The sequence below is a fragment of the Amblyraja radiata genome, chromosome 8 (genome assembly GCF_010909765.2).
Source record: "Amblyraja radiata isolate CabotCenter1 chromosome 8, sAmbRad1.1.pri, whole genome shotgun sequence".
NCBI classification, from domain to species: Eukaryota; Metazoa; Chordata; class Chondrichthyes; order Rajiformes; family Rajidae; genus Amblyraja; species Amblyraja radiata.
Window position 1 is genome coordinate 81,034,440 of NC_045963.1, and position 18,019 is coordinate 81,052,458.

An 18,019-nucleotide genomic window follows, 5' to 3' on the forward strand; every position below is an offset into this window, starting at 1 on the left:
TCGATTCCTCTACTCTGGCTAAAGGACTCTGTGCATCTACCCGATCTATTCCTCTCATGATTTTATACACCTCTATAAGATCACCCCTCATCCTCCTACGCTACATGGAATAGAGACCCAGCCTACTCAACCTCTCCCTATAGCTCAGACCCTCTAGTCCTGGCAAAATCCTCGTGAATCATTTAGAACGGAGACGAGGAAGCACTTTTTCTCACAGAGAGTTGTGAGTCTGTGGAATTCTCTGCCTAAAAGCCCTGTCCCACTGTACGAGTTCATTCCAAGAGCTCTCCCGAGTTTAAAAAAAAATCAAACTCGTGGTAAGCATGGAGAATTAACGTAGCGGGTACGTCGGAGCGCGGGGACGTCTCTTAGCGGCTCGTAACGCTAGCGGCAGGTACTCGGGAAAACTCGCTAACGGCAGGTAAGCTCGGGAAGACTTGAAGATTTTTCAACGTGTTGAAAAATGTCCACGAGAGCCCCGAGTACCGACGAGTGACCATTACCGTAAATCTCCGAGTTCGAATCAGGGCAAACTCGGGAGAGCTCTTGGAATGAACTCGTACCGTGGGACTGGGCTTTCAGAAAGCGGTGGAGGCCGGTTCTCTGGATACTTTCAAGAGAGAGTTAGATAGAGCTCTTAAAATTAGCAGAGTCAGGGGATATGGGGAGAAGGCAGGAACGGGGTACTGATTGGGGATGATCAGCCATGATCACATTGAATGGCGGTGCTGGCTCGAAGGGCCGAATGGCCTACTCCTGCACCTATTGTCTATTGTCTATAAACGTTATTCCTTTATCCTGTATCTGTACACTGTAAATGGCTCGATTGTAATCATGTATTGTCTTTCCACTGACTGGTTAGCGAGCAACAAAAGGCTTTTCGCTGTACCTCGGTACACGTGACAATAAACTGAACTGAAATGTTTGTGACAAAATTTACATTCAATCATATTGAGGTAGGTGAACCACCTAACTTTACATTCTAGATGCAGCCATAATCATTGGTAGACTAAAGGGCCTGTCCCACCTGGCTATTTTTTCGGCGACTGCCGGCACCATTGAGTGACGTATTTTTTTTAAATTTATTTAACCTTTATTTAACCAGGAGAAGTCTCATTGAGATTAAAAATCTCTTTTACAAGAGAGTCCTGGCCAAGACAGGCAGCAGCACAGTTCCACAGTTACAGACAATAATTTTAAAAAAAAACAACAGAGAACATATAAATAGAGTCACAGTCAGAACATCATCAAACAAAGCATGTACAGACAGAAGAGCCCGCTTCAACATCATTAAGAAGGGATTTAAATCTGTTTATAGAAACCAGCTCCTTAAGTTTTAGTTCATTCTGCAGCTGGTTCCATGCGAAGGGAGCAGCATAACTAAATGCCCTTTTCCCTCGTTTCAGTACGGACTTTAGGTACAGTTAGTAAGAACAAGTCCTCAGAGCGGAGCGTATCAGATCACTGCAAAATTCACGGCGTGATGCGGCGTGATGACGAATTGACGAGCGGTGTTTTTTCAAGTGCCTCAACATTTTTTTCGATGCTGCAGGATTTTGAAACGTTCAAAATCTTCTGGCGACCCTGAAGTGACGCCGGCAGTCACCGAAAAAATCACCAAGTGGGACAGGCCCTTTAAGACCAAGAATTGCTGACAAAGGCTCACGATTTGTAAACAAGGTCAGGAGTCTATCCAACAGTTGTTGCATTTTCACTCCAGAGACAAATCCTAGTCCTTCTGAATAGTTTCCCTGTCATCAATGTTTATGGGGCAAACACAATTGTTCCTTCTTGATCATCATCCATTTCAAGGCACAGAGTGCTGGAGTAACTCAGCGGGTCAGGCAGCATCTGTGGAGAACATGGACAGGTGACGTTTCACAGAGTGCTGGAGTAACTCAGCGGGTCAGGCAGCATCTGTGGAGAACATGGACAGGTGACGTTTCACAGAGTGCTGGAGTAACTCAGCGGGTCAGGCAGCATCTGTGGAGAACATGGACAGGTGACGTTTCACAGAGTGCTGGAGTAACTCAGCGGGTCAGGCAGCATCTGTGGGGAACATGGATAGGTGACGTTTCACAGAGTGCTGGAGTAACTCAGCGGGTCAGGCAGCATCTGTGGGGAACATGGATAGGTGACGTTTCACAGAGTGCTGGAGTAACTCAGCGGGTGCAGCAGCATCTATGGAGCTAAGGAAATAGGCAACGTTTCGGGCCGAAACCCGGAAGGGTTTCGGCCCGAAACGTTGCCTATTTCCAGAAGGGTTTCGGCCCGAAACGTTGCCTATTTCCTTAGCTCCACAGATGCTGCTGCACCATAACTCAGCGGGTCAGGCAGCATCTGTGGAGAACATGGATAGGTGACGTTTCACAGAGTGCTGGAGTAACTCAGCGGGTCAGGCAGCATCTGTGGAGAACATGGATAGGTGACGTTTCACAGAATGCTGGAGTAACTCAGCGGGTCAGGCAGCAACTGTGGAGAACATGGATAGGTGACGTTTCACAGAGTGCTGGAGTAACTCAGCGGGTCAGGCAGCATCTGTGGAGAACATGGATAGGTGACGTTTCAGAGTGCTGGAGTAACTCAGCGGGTCAGGCAGCATCTGTGGAGAACATGGATAGGTGATGTTTTGGGTCAGGGACCCTTCTTCAAACCTCAAACCTGTAGGTTTTTAGAGTGTGGGAGAAAACCAGAGTACCCGGAGAAATATCATCTATCCATGTTCTCCGTAGGTGCTGCCTGACCCTCTGATCTACAGCTCCTGGTGTCTCCATCAATAATTTCAACACAGGTTTCATTGAAAGAATCACACACAAATTCCAATTAGCTTTGCAGTTACAAAGACCCTCTGTCTTCCTAGAATCTTGCATAAGTCATATAATATTTAGTGTTCTTAACCCCAGTGCAATTTAATCTTCCTATAATAACTGATGTAATGGTGTTTGCATTGTTGCAGGTTTTGGTAAATATCTAACATATTATTGTCCCATGTCTATACAACTGACAGCAGCTGACAACAGCCTGTTTCCTTTATCATTGTTACTTTTTTGCCTATTTCATTAATTTGTTCCATATCTCTCTACATCACCATCTATATCTCGTTTCCCTTTCCCCTGACTCTCAGTCTGAAGAAGGGTCTCAACCCGAAACGTCACCCATTCCTTCTCTCCTGAGATGCTGCCTGTCCCGCTGAGACCCTCTCCAGAGCCAGCACATCCTTCCTCAGATATGGTGCTCAAAATTGTCATATGTTGATAGAATTGAGCAGCTGTATACTCTGGAGTTTAGAAAGATGAGAGGGGATCTTATTGAAACATATGAGCGGTCTGGACATGCTAGAGGCAGGAAACATGTTCCTGATGTTGGGGGAGTCCAGAACCAGGAGCCACAGTTTAAGAATAAGGAGTAAGCCAATTAGAACGCAGATGAGGAAACATTTTGTTTTACACAGAGAGTTGTGAGTTTGTGGAATTCTCTGCCTCAGAAGGCGGGGGAGGCCGGTTCATTGAATGCTTTCAAGAGAGAGTTAGATAGAGCACATAAAGATAGCGGAGTGAAGGGATATGGGGAGTAGGCAGGAACGGGGTACTGATTTAGGATGATGTGTGGCACCCCATTGCCACACAAGCCCAAGAGCTGCTCTGCACAACACCAGCTGACGCTTCCAAGGCCGCCTGGGTCAAGACAAGATGGAGAGACCAGTGGAAGTCAGCGGAACCATCTAGGCTACACCAGTACATCGATGACCCCATGGACGTCCCTGGCCAGGACCTACCCCGAAAGCAGTGGACAACCCTCAACCCTCACCCGCTTGAGGACAGGCGTCGGACGCTATGGAGTAGCGATGAAGAGGTGGGGCCTCGTGGACAGCGAGCACCTCCTGCGAGTGTGGGGACCCAACACAGACAGTGGAGACACATCGTCACCAGTTGCCCCAAACACCGGTTGGCCACCCAATGGTGAACGAGGTCTGATTCACCCGGACGATGACACGGTGGCCTCAAGGGAGCTGCAGGTCTAAACGACACACGACAGAAGAAGGGTACTGATTGGGGATGATCAGCCATGATCACATTGAATGGCGGTGCTGGCTCTAAGGGCTGAATGGCCTACTGCTGCACCTATTGTCTATTATACTACAAATACGCCCACCTTGTAGAGCCTCAGCATTACATCCCTGTTTTTGTATTCTAGCCCTCTCGAGATAAATGCTGGCGTTGCATCTCCACACTGTATCTCTAAACAACGTCAAACTAAAGTCTTTAATTTTAAGATGCTGGAAAATTGAAGGTAGACAAAAATGCTGGAGAAACTCAGCGGGTGAGGCAGCATCTATGGAGCGAAGGAATAGGTGACGTTTCGGGTCAAGACCCTTCTTCAGACTGATGTGGGGGTGGGGGGGGGGGGGGAAGAATAAAGTTGTCGTTCCCTCGCAGTGTAGAATACTGTTTGATTAAAAACAGTTGGCTGGTATAAAATGCACATTATGTTAGACATTAAGGATCGGATGTTACAATTCCTGTCAAGTATTTGCCTCTTCCACGCTGGCTATGCATTCATCCTGACAAAGGCAGAGAAAGTCGAACTGTCCATTCAATTTTGCTATATATTTATATTTCACAGATACGCTTTACATCAAAGGGTGCTGGTGGGGGGATTTGATGGAGGCATAGTTTCAAGGTGTTCTCAATAACATCTGTTTGCAAAGTCAAATTAGTTCAAGGAAGGACTGAATCCACAGAGACTAATCAGGCGAATGAGTTAGAAATGCTAAATGGCTGCAGACCGTTTTTCCATGTGATGCAAAGTTTTCTTTGAACTTTAATATTATTGTACCTAATTGATGATATATGTGTTTATTAAGTTAGTGTGACCACATTACATTGTAGTTCCTTGGACAGGATGAGGGGACAGAAAGCTATTGAAAGATGAATAATGCCCTGGGAATTATAATCATGAACCACTTGGAATACACATGTTATTGCTTAGGACTACTCACTTAGCGCGCTATTAAACAGAGTTCTGAAAAGTTTGGTGTGTTATGAGTCAAGGAGATCCTTACAAATTAAGTAAATATTAATCACCTCAAATGACATTGCAAACTATTTCAACGCTGAGGTATAATTTTTCTGAGTCATCTTCGATTTTTAGAGATTGTGTGAGCAAATGTTGGCTTTCCAGCAACAATTGACACATGGATTATAGCAACAGTCACTGCTGCGCCACAGCGAATGGAACTTACATGCATGAAACAAATTAAACATAGGTGTTTTTAAATGTTTAAGAAAGAACTGCAGATGCGGGAAAAATCGAAGGTAGACAAAAAATTCTGGAGAAACTCAGCGGGTAAGGCAACATCTATGGAGCGAAGGAATAGGCGACGTTTCGGGTTGAGACCCTTAGAAATGCTGCTGTAACTCAGCGGGTGAGGCAGCATCTATGGAGAGAAGGAATAGGCATCACCTATTTCCTTCACTCCATAGATGCTGCCTCACCTGCTGAGTTTCTCCCGCATTTTTGTCTACCTTATGGTTTTTTTTAATGGTTAGAAGACGGGTAATGTTGTTGTAGAAATGGACTTTGAAGATTAGTTTAGCTTAGTTCAGTTTAGTTTAGTTAAGAGATACAGTGTAGACACAGCCCCGTTCCAGCCACCGAGTCCACACCGACCAGCGATCTGCCTGTTCACTAGTTCTATGTTATCCAAGTCTCACATCTTACCCACTGGGGACAAATTACAGAAGCCTATTGCAAACCTTACAAAGCTGCACGTCCCGAAATGTTACCTATCCATGTTCTCCAGAGATGTTGTCTGATCTGCTGAGTTGGTCCAGCACTTTGTGTACTTTTGTGTACTATTCAAGAATCTGCAGCTACAAGAAAAAGAGAAATGTATGGATTTAAAAAAAAATTGGCAAAGACAAGCCACGGCATCTCATTGTGTTCAATACATCCTTGTGTTGAACACAATGCAGTGATTTGGATTTGATTCAATCAAATGTAAAAAATCATACATAATTTATATATGTTTTTATTGTTGTTATGATCAAGTTTCACGGAAATGTAGATAACCTCATTTAAGGAAATGTCACACTTAAAGGAATGAACCAAAAAAAAGAGAAAAAAAGCTGCGCATCTTTGGAGTGTGGGGGGGAAACCGGAGCACCCGTAGAAAAGTCGCGCAATCACAGGAAGAACGTGATTACAGACAGCGCCCGCTGTCAGGGTGGAACCCGAGTCTCCGTCGTTGTAAGGCAGCAACTCCACCGTGCCCGCCCCCAAGTCACGGGATAGCAACAAGCCTGTGGCGTCAGCACGTTGTATGGCAAGAGTCATGTGTGAAGGCCTGCGTTATAAGAGGATTTTAATACAGAAACAAAGATAAAACATAACTTTATTCTTAGAATAAAGGGGAGGTCATTTAAGACTGAGGTGAGAAAAAGCTTTTTCACCCAGAGTTGTGAATTTATGAAATTCCCTGCCACAGAGGGTAGTGGAGGCCAAATCACTGGATGGATTTAACAGAGAGAGTTAGATAGAACTCTAGGGGCTAGTGGAGTCAAGGGATATGGGGAGAAGGCAGGCACGGGTTATTGATAGGGGACGATCAGCCATGATCACAATGAATGGTGGTGCTGGCTCGAAGGGCCGAATGGCCTCCTCCTGCACCTATTGTCTATGTTTCCATAGAACGGTGCAGCACAGGAACAGGCCTGTCGGCCCGCAATGTCTGTGCCGAACATGTAAAGCCTTGAGGCTGAGACACAAAGCCTTCAGGCCTGTTTTTACAACACTCTTACCCCTTATACAATTATGTTGAAAAGAGGCCCTTTTTGATTTTTGCCCTGGATTTGTCTGCCTGCCACTTTTACTTTTCACCTTGCTACCTATTGCTTCTGCCCTCATTTTACACCCCTCTGTCTCTCTGCTCATTCTCCCATCCCCCTGCCACATTAATTTAAATCCTCCCCGATAGTCCTAGCAAACACTCCCCCAAGGACATTGGTTCCATTCTAGCCCAGGTGCAGACCGTCCTGTTTGTACTGGTCCCATCTCCCCCAGAACTGGTTCCAATGCCCTAGAAATTTGAATCCCTCCCCCTTGCACCATTTTTCAAGCCACGTATTCATCTGAAACATCTTCAATGTTCATACCGCTGGGATGTAAGCTGCCCAAGCAAAATATGAGGTGCTGTTCCTCCAATTTGCGCTGGGCCTCACTCTGACAATGGAGGTGGCCCAGGACAGAAAGGTCAGTGCGGGAATGGGACGGGGAGTTAAAGTGTTGAGCAAGAGTCAGAGTCCATGAGAAATGACCAACGTGTTGCTCTGTGCTGGAAATTCTTTTGATAAATGATGTAGTCTTTGCATGTTCAGTTGAATTGGTCTGGTGTACAGGTCTATTAGATACTGTATAACACCTGTGTGGTGTCTTATATAGACATCTATTATGTGACATCAGATGCTAAGGTTTGAAAACTTCAGGATAAAAGAAGGAAATCAAAAATTAATTTCATGGTGTTAAATTTGTCTTTTAAGATTTTCTGACGAAGCTTGCACAAGTAACAGTAAGTCGTACTTGCATGATCAAACGCAGTCTGAAACTAAAGTTGTTAGATTAGATTAGATTTTTAGATTAGATAGCCTTTATTGTCATTCAGACCGAAGTCTGAGAATATTGGAAGGTTAAATTATTTATAGAAAATAATTAAAATATAGAGCCTGATGTGGCATCAGTAGAGAAAGGATTAAGAATGGAATTACGATTACATAGAATAGAGAAAGGTTCAGTCTGAAGAAGGGTCTTGACCCGAAACGTCACCCATTCCTTCTCTCCAGAGATGCTGCCTGTCCCGCTGAGTTACTCCAGCATTTTGTGTCTATCTTCGGTTTAAACCAGCATCTGCAGTTCCTTCCTGCGCATAAACAAGCCATCAGCCCAGTTTCTGTGCCCAATATTAAGCCAAGACAAACTGTTATCTGCCTGCACGTGATCCATATCCCTCCATTCCCTGCAGAGCCATGTGCCTATCCAAATGCCTCTTAAACACCACTATCGTATCTGCCTCCAACCCCACCCCTGGCAGCACGTTCCAGGCACCCACCACCCTGTGTAATAAACCTGCCCCCCGCACATCTCCTTTAAACTATGCCCCTCTCACCATAAACCTATGCCCTCTAGTATTTGATATTTTCATCTTGGGAAAAGGTTTCAACTGTCTACCCTATCTACCCCTCTTAAAATTTGTAATACTTCCATCAGGTCTCCCCTCAAAATCCAGCATTCCAGATAAAACAATCCCAGTCTATCCAACTGCTGCGAAGCTATAAAGCAGCATCATTTTTTCCTGACTCTTGGGCACAATGCCTCAACCAAGAATACCATATGCTGAAGAATACCACAGTATGAAGGAGAGTTCCAACCCAAAACGTCACCTCGCCTACCCCACTGAGTTACCCCAGCATTTTGTGTCCATATTCAGTGTAAACCAGCATCTGCACGAATTACATGAATCAATGCAGTGTGTTGTGCCTGCATTTACAACAGTGCATGTTCAGGTCACAATTTAGTTTAGTTTAGTTTAGAGATACAGCACCGAAACAGGCCCTTCACTCCACCGGCTCCATGCCGACCCTAACCCCGCACCCACTAGGGAGCGATATCCTACACCCATTAGGGACAATTTTTACATTTACCGAGCCAATTAACCTACGAACCTGGACGTCTTTGGAGTGTGGGAGGAAACCGAAGATCTCGGAGAAAAGCCACGCAGGTCACGGGGAGAACGTACAAACTCCGTACAGACAGCACTCGTAGTCGGGATCGAACCCGAGTCTCCGACGCTGCATTTGCTTTAAGGCGGCAACTCTACCGCTGCACCACCGTGACCTGTGCCTGCATTTACAACCTCTGGCGAGGTGACATTTCAAGGTGACTAGGGCAGAATATTCCCTGCATGGAGACCGCGTGTTTGCATTTGCAACATTGCATGGTAAGCGGCAGCGCTGCCCAAGCCGCTGCAGCTCACCTGCAGTCCGTCTGTCTTTTCATTTTTTTGTTTTCTTTTGTCCTGTTGGTTAGTTTATTTTGTCTATTTTAGTTGTGTATGTATGGGGGGGGTGGGGGAAACTGTTTTTAGTCTCCTCCTTGGGGGGTGATGCAACCTTTTCTTGACGTAACCCCTGTCTCCGTCTCCACTGAGGCCTAATCGCGGAGCTGGCAGCCTCCAACTGGGACCGACCTCGAGGCTCCGAGATAAATCGGAGCCAGGACTTACCATCGCGAAGCTGGCCGACCGGGGCTGTGGTGGCGTTGCGGCGGCGGCCCGACTTCGGAGCCTCGGCCGCGGGCCCAGTGGACGACATCGTCGGGTGCTCGCAGGTCCCAGGTTGGTGACCGGTTTTCTGGAGCTCCCGCAACGACAGCTTCGTCCGCTGGACTGGAGGGTGGCAGCTTCGACCGCCCCGGGCCACGGAGTTTGAACCAGCCCGTTCGCGGAGCTCGGATGTGGCCGCTGGACTTACCATCACCCGGCGGGGTCCCTACATCGAAAGCTGGATCGCCTCAACGCAGAGGGAGACGAGGAGGGAAGAGACAAGGACTTTAAGACTTTTGCCTTCCATCACAGTGAGGAGGTGCCTGGTAGACTCACTGTGGTGGATGTTAAACTATGTTAAGTGTGTGCTTTGTTATTTTATTCTATGGTATGACTGCAAGGTATACAATTTCGTTCAGACTGAAATGTCTGAATGACAATAAAGGATACTTTACTTTAAGATTACCAGAACATTCCCTGCATACCGACCGGTCCCTGCATTTACATTTGCAACATTGCACGGAGCGATTGCCAGGGCAGGATATTCCCTGCATGGAGACCGTGTGACTGCATTTGCAGCATTGCATGGTGAGGTGGGCAGCACATTCCCTGCATACAGGCCTGTGCCCGCAATTGCCAACATTGCAATGGTGAGGTGACCAGGACACACAGGCCTGTGCTGGCAATTGCCAACATTGCAATGGTGAGGTGACCAGGGCATGCAGACCTGTGCTGGCAATTGCCAACATTGCAATGGTGAGGTGACCGGGACACACAGGCCTGTGCAGGCAATTGCCAACATTGCAATGGCCAGGTGACCGGGACACACAGGCCTGTGCTGGCAATTGCCAACATTGCAATGGTGAGGTGACCAGGGCATGCAGACCTGTGCTGGCAATTGCCAACATTGCAATGGCGAGGTGACCAGGGCATGCAGACCTGTGCCCACAATTGCAAGCAAAGAGGATCTTTGATTGCAAGCATTGCATGGCGAGGTGACTGGACCACAGAGACCTGTGCCGGCAATTGGCACCATTGCATGGTGATACTGCATGGTGAGGTGGGCAGCACATTTCCAGCAATGCTGCCCCCGGCCCCAGGCTGTGGAGCGGTGATTGACAGCGGGCGCGGGGTTGCCATGGGGACGTGCGCCGGGCCGGGCCGGGCCACGCGGGCGGGGGGGGCGGGGCTGCGCGCGGGCGGCCAATACCAGGCGGTTGGCGGCGGCGGCGGGAAGGAAGGAAGGAAGGCAGGGCCAAGATGGCGGAGCGGAGCCGGGGGCCCGAGTGAAGGATGAAGGAGGCAACGGCGGGCGGTGGCGGCGAGGGCGAGGAGGAGGAGGAGGAGGGCGAGGGGGGAAGAAGGAGGGCGAGGAGGATGCCGGCCAGGCCGCCGCTGAGCCCGGAGGATGCGGGCCGCAGGAGGAGGAGACTGGGCCGGGGCTGCAGGGCGGGCGGCGAGCGAGGTGAGGGCGGGCGCTGACGTCACCCACGACCCACGTCACCCACTCCTGACGTCACCCACGACCGACGTCATCCACTCCTGACGTTACCCACAGCTGACGTCACCCACGACCGACGTCACCCACTCCTGACGTCACCCACAGCTGGCGTCACCCACAGCTGATGTCACCCACAGCTGGCGTCACCCACAGCTGACGTCACCCACAGCTGACGTCACCCACAGCTGACGTCACCCACAGCTGACGTCACCCACAGCTGACGTCACCCACAGCTGACGTCACCCACAGCTGACGTCACCCACAGCTGACGTCACCCACAGCTGACGTCACCCACAGCTGACGTCACCCACAGCTGACGTCACCCACAGCTGACGTCACCCACAGCTGACGTCACCCACAGCTGACGTCACCCACAGCTGACGTCACCCACAGCTGACGTCACCCACAGCTGACGTCACCCACAGCTGACGTCACCCACAGCTGACGTCACCCACAGCTGACGTCACCCACAGCTGACGTCACCCATAACTGATGTCACCTACAACTGATGTCACCCACACCTGATGTCACCCACACGGGACGTCACCTAGGCCTGACATCACTCGGCACCGACATCACCCCAACGTTACCCCTATTGAACGCCGCACTGATCCGACATCACCCATAATCTGACGTCACTCATACATACCGTCACCCAGACCTGACGTTATCCACACCTTGTGATCGGTGTCTGGCGTCACTCAGTCTCCGTGAGGGAGCTGGGGCCGTGCTGACGTCACTTCCACCCCATCGTCACCCAAACGTGACGTCACCCGGACACAACGTCACTCTTTTCCTCCCATTTCCCATTCCCATTTCCTCCAAATACAAGGCGTAGCTATGGGCACGCGCATGGTTCTTGGTTCTTGGTTTCTTTGTCCTCCAAAATATTCCTATATGGGTCCCAGCTATGCCTGCCTCTTTGTCGGGTACGTCGAACAATCCTTGTTCAATACGTACCAGGGCCCCATCCCTGACCTCTACCTCCGTTACATCGACGACTGCTTTGGTGCCACCTCCTGCACCCACACACTACTGACTGACTTTATCCACTTCACCACTAACTTCCATCCGGCACTCAAATACACCTGGACCATTTCCGACACTTCCCTACCATTTCTTTACCTCACTATCTCCATCTCAGGTGATAGACTTCTGACCGACATCCACTATAAACCCACTGACTCCCATGGCTATCTACACTACTATTCTTCCAACCCTGCTTCCTGTAAGGACTCCATCCCCTACTCCCAATTCCTCCGTCTACACCGCATCTGCTCCCAGGATGAGGCGTTCCACACCAGGGCATCAGAAATGTCCTCATACTTCAGGGAACGGGGGTCCCCCTCCCCCACTATAGATGAAGCTCTCACCAGGGTCTCTTCCATACCCACCTCCACTTGCCACATCTTCCTATCTCCTCTGTCTGCTTTCCGCAAAGACCACTCCCTTCGTAACTCCCTGGTTAATCCTTCCCTTCCCTCCCGCACCACCCCCTCCCCAGGCACTTTCCCTTGCAACCGCAAGAGATGCTGCACTTGGCACTTTACCTCCCCCCTCGACTCCATTCAAGGACCCAAGCAGTCGTTCCAGGTGCGACAGAGGTTCACCTGCACCTCCTCCAACCTCATCTATTGCTCTAGATGTCAGCTGATCTACATCGGTGAGACCAAGCGTAGGCTTGGCGATCGTTTCGCCAAACACCTCCGCTCGGTCCGCAATAACCAACCTGATCTCCCGGTGGCTCAGCACTTCAACTCCTCCTTCCATTCCGAATCTGAGTCTACCTTTGATTTTCCAGCATCTGCAGTTCCTTCTTAGTCACTCTTACCTGACATCACCCTTGTTTGACCTCACTCATACATGACACCATTTGACTGAGCCGAGGCTGCAGGCTGAGTGTGTAGCGACCGGGAGGGAGCTGGGGCCGCTGTGTCTAATGTCATCCGTACATGACGTCACTCCAACGCTACCCATACGTGTCGTCATCCTGGCCCGACATCACTCGATATCTGACATCACCCAGTGCCCGACATCTCTCATACATGATGTCACTCATACGTGACCTCACCCCTACGTCACTCGTACGTGACGTCTCCCTTGCCTGACGTCACCTTGGCCTGATGTCATCCACACCTGATGTCACCTAGTCTCTGACGTCACCGCCTACAAGTCATCGCCAATGTCTGATGTCACCCAACGATACCCCTACATGACATCATTGATACATGGCGCCACCCGCACATGACGTCAGCCCACTACCCGTCTTCCCGCACCTGCGTATCCCCATGCCTGACTTCACCCCTACATGAAACCACCCCTGGACCACTTCATATCCGACGTCATCCCGCATGTCTGACGTCACCTCCCCCCCCCCCCCCCACGCCTACCTGTCATCACCCCTGCCCTAACGTCACCTTCCCCCCTGCCTGAGGTCACTCTCCTCAGATTTAATAGGAACCTGAGGGGCAACTTTTTCACACAGGAACGAGCTGCCAGAGGAGGTAGGTAGTTGAGGCAGGTACTATAACAGTATTTAAAAGACTTTTGGACAGGTACACGGATAAGAATGGTTTAGAGGGATATGGGCCAATCGCAGGCAAATGAGACCTTTAGATGTGGCATATTGATTGGCATGGATGAGTTGGGCCAGAGGGCCTGTTTCCGTGCTGTACGACTGATTAGTTTAAAGAGCATGACAGTGCATGGGCAATTAAGCTGATAATGCATGATTGGCAAGATATATATAACAGGGAAAACGATCCAAGGATGGTTTGAGGAGAAATTAAAAATTACAAATCCGATGTTTACACATTTGCCAGGGAATGCAACAAGTGTGGGGACGGGGGAATATGTTTTGAATTCAGTAAAGGGCCTGTCCCACTTACGTGATTTTTTTCATATTTAATAACTGACAAAGCATTACGAGAATTTCCCTGGATTATTGAATTAATTAAATAAAGCACTGGCCAGAGTCACTAATATTTTAATTCAATGCCCATGTTTTGAGGTAGATTTTAAAATATAACAGAGAGTGTGTTTGTGATAAAACATTTATTTAAATGTTTTATTGCAAATTAAAAAGGTACGATTCTTTGGGCGACTACTCACGGGTAACGCCTGTATGTAGCAATGTTACAAAATTTTGAGATTTTAAAAATCAAGTCTGTAATTTATCCCATCAGATAAAGCATAAAAATAAGTTTAATTTGACACCTAATTCACTTTCATATCTCAAGTATTTAAAAAGTTATGGCCATTTTCATACTCGGAAATGAGCATCTTGTTCCCTATTGATTTTCTATGGACATAACAAAAAAGTTGTGATCGTGAACAGTCAAAAGCCCATAACTTTCTTAAAAATTAAGAGAACTGAATGAAATTTTCAGTTATCATAGATTGAAGCATTCTGAAACAAATATAAAATAATCTTACTTGGATGACCTGAAATTAAAGCATATAATTAGTTAGGGTACACAAAATTGCTGGAGGAACTCAGCGGGTGCAGCAGCATCTATGGAGCGAAGGAAATGGGCGACGTTTCGGGCCGAAACCCTTCTTCAGACTGATAGGGGGTGGGGAAAGAAAGAAGGACAAAGGGAGGAGGAGGAGGAGCCCGAGGGCGGGCGGATGGGAGGAGACAGCTCACAAAATTGCTGGAGGAACTCAGCGGGTGCAGCAGCCACTAAAAAATTAGTTAGTTACCTAATTGTAGCTAATTTCAGACTTCAATTACTAGATCTAAACATCTATCCATTTCTTAATAAATGATTAACATTTTTAAATAGCCTAAATGTCCAAATAATATTCACAAATAATTCACAATAAAACATGATTTTTAAATCTCATTTACATTAATTTATAGGCCAAATGGAAGGAATTCAGTGTTTAATTGCTGTAAATAAATGCCCATTTAAATCAGCTTTCCAGTGGGTCCCTGTGGAACGCGCTGGTTTAGAACGTTCACATTGCGGTAGATTTGTGCCCTCAAATGCCCAGAAAAATACTGCGCGATATAATGGGGCCAAAATGAGCTACTCGCAATAGTAAACTTTGTATAACGGGATCTTTAGAAGCCCTTTTTAATGTAAAAATATACAACCTTCCTTCTGCTATCTGCTTTATGAGACCCTGCGGTTGCTGGCGGTCGTGGGTTTAGAGATTGATTTTTAAACTACTATAACTATTATTCAAGGCCTTTAAACCTAATAATAGCTTTTGCGACGGGGTCTTCCAGCGATTTTTCGTTAATAATTAACTAGGCTGAACATCTTCGATTTGAACAGCCTAGAGAAAATCGCGTTTTAAACCCGCCCCCTCTAAACGGCGCCAAAATCGCGCACACCCGTAGCGGCAGATTTTCAAAGACGCTTCAGGTAGGCTTTGCAACATACCTACTGTATGGTCGTGAGTAGTCGCCCAAAGAGTCGTACCTTTTTCTGGTCGCTGCTGGATTTTCAACATGTTGAACATTTTCGGTGACCTGCTGCGACTACGACGGGGGCCAGCAAGTCGCCGAAAAAATATCGCGTAAGTGGGACAGGCCCTTAAAGGATGACTAAGAAATTGATAAATGAAAAGGAAAATTGAATATGAGAGTCAACAAGCGAGAAAATATGTGCTTCAATTATTATGTATAAAGGATAAGCTAAATGTGCTTCAAAAGGGAACTGCAGATGCTGGAATATCGAATTTCCTTCGCTCCATAGATGCTGCTGCACCCGCTGAGTTCCTCCAGCAATTTTGTGTACCTTAGCTAAATGTGCTTAAACTGTTGTTTCTATGCTTATATATAATCATATACAAAAGCCATTACTCTCAACATCCATTAGGCTATTACACACTACAACCTCCAAATAAGCTCTGAACTACATAATATTGTTATTATTGTTTTTTTTATGTGTGCATGTGTCTCTGGGCGTTTCTGTAAATATGGATACCAACCTGTGACATGGATGGGCAAATTTGAAAGTTATTAAATCATAATGAAATATCACAGGATTAAAAATGGGCCTACTTATGATCCTTTTGAGCTAATTTGTGATCAAAATTTGACCAAAATTTTATACTTTCAAAATTTGAAAATAAAAAAACGAGAGAGAAAATTATTTATAAAACATATAAGATACGCATTAACTAACCTGATCTCCCGGTGGCCTAGCACTTCAACTCCCCCTCCGTTTCCGAATCTGACCTTTCTGTCCTGGACCTCCTCCATGGTCAGAGTGAGTCCCACCGCAAATTGGAGGAGCAGCACCTCATATTTTGCTTGGGTAGTTTACACCCCAGCGGTATGAACATTGACTTCTCCAATTTCAGGTAGTCCTTGCTTTCTCCCTCCGTCCACTCCCCTTCTCAGCTCTCCCACAGCCTACTGTCTCCGCCGGTTAGGAAAAAGGGAGATGCAACGAGACCTGGGTGTCATGGTACACCAGTCATTGAAAGTAGGCATGCAGGTGCAGCAGGCAGTGAAGAAAGCCAATGGTATGTTAGCATTCATAGCAAAAGGATTTGAGTATAGGATCAGGGAGGTTCTACTGCAGTTGTACAGGGCCTTGGTGAGATCCAACCTGGAGCATTACGTACAGTTTTGGTCTCCTAATCTGAGGAAAGACATTCTTGCCATAGAGGGAGTACAGAGAAGGTTCACCAGACTGATTCCTGGGATGTCAGGACTTTCATATGAAGAAAGACTGGATAGACTCGGCTTGTACTCGCTAGAATTTAGAAGATTGAGGGGGGATCTTATAGAAATTTACAAAATTCTTAAGGGGTTGGACAGGCTAGATGCAGGAAGATTGTTCCCGATGTTGGGGAAGTCCAGAACAAGGGGTCACAGTTTAAGGATAAGGGGGAAATCTTTTAGGACCGAGATGAGAAAAACATTTTTCACACAGAGTGGTGAATCTCTGGAATTCTCTGCCACAGAAGGTAGTTGAAGCCAGTTCATTGACTATATTTGAGATGGAGTTAGATGTGGCCCTTGTGGCTAAAGGGATCAGGGGGTATGGAGAGAAGGCAGGAACAGGATACTGAGTTGGATGATCAGCCATGATCATATTGAATGGCGGTGCAGGCTCGAAGGGCCGAATGGCCTACTCCTGCACCTATTTTCTATGTTTCTATGCCTCTTCCGTTCTTCTTCCCCCCGCCCCCACGTCAGTCTTAAGAAGGAATTACACCTATTCCTTCACTCCATAGATACTGCCTCGCCCGCTAAGTTTCTCCAGCATTTTTGTCTACCTACTGATTTCGAAGCTCCCCTACGAAATGTCGGCACCTAACCCACCGCGCGGCCCGTCGTTCACGGCAGGGTCACTATAATCGTGTCGTTTCAATTTTTTTTAAAATCGTGACGAGTGAGTTCCAAAAAAAAAATCCCTTTTTAGCGTGATAAATAGCTTTGACAACAGGAAGGGCAGAGAATGATATATCGCTGAAGTAGGTGAGCAAACTAGATTTTTATCTCACGATTTCTATTCATTATTAAGTATTTCAATGGAAAGCTTGAACACAAAATATGATCAATTAAAAAAAAGAGACAATAAATATATAAACGTTTCGCACGTGACACATTTCATACGTGACCAAAGGGGCAGCGCGACTCACGTACTGCTGCAAAAACTTGCGACATCAGAAAACCATCTAATCGGGTTATAAATTATAACAATCATAAGCAGAATCAGAATTTGGCTTACATAGAGTTACTTAATTGCAAAATTAATGTAATCTTTCTGGTGTAAATTAGCCAAATGGGCCTGTCCCACTTAGGCGACTACAGGCGACTAGTTTGTCGCCACATGTTCGCCGGTGGTCGCCGGAAGTAATTGTGCAAACAGTTGTAGCGTCTTTCTAGTCCCCGCTAAATTTTAAACATGTTGAAAAAAAATCCAGATCCCAGAATTTGGAAACAGGTGACTATGACGATAGTAAATGCTCTGTGATCATCTACTAGGAGCTGGCAAGGACCTGCCAGGCTAAATTAAGAAGTATTGTAGCTAAGATTTTCCAAACTGGGCAGATCTGTAAGACTGAGGAAGTTAGGCATCCATCTTCCAAAGTTTGGACTCATAACAGACAGTTTCATTGGAAAATACAACATTTTTGGAGGGAACAATAAGCAGGATTAAACCAGGAATAGACACACAATGCTGGAGTAACTCAGCGGGACAGGCAGCATCACTGGATTTGATGGTATTTCG

General features: G+C 47.0%; 1 protein-coding gene across 1 annotated transcript in view; it reads left to right on the top strand.

The window, feature by feature from the left end:
* The first annotated feature begins 10,548 nt into the window (after positions 1-10,548).
* etaa1 (ETAA1 activator of ATR kinase) overlaps positions 10,549-18,019 on the top strand; it is a 39,870-nt gene continuing 32,399 nt past the window's right edge. The window contains exon 1 of the mRNA XM_033026431.1: positions 10,549-10,781. Within this exon, the coding sequence (XP_032882322.1) occupies positions 10,610-10,781 (172 nt within the window). The 5' untranslated portion in view covers positions 10,549-10,609. The remainder of the gene's footprint in view (positions 10,782-18,019) is intronic.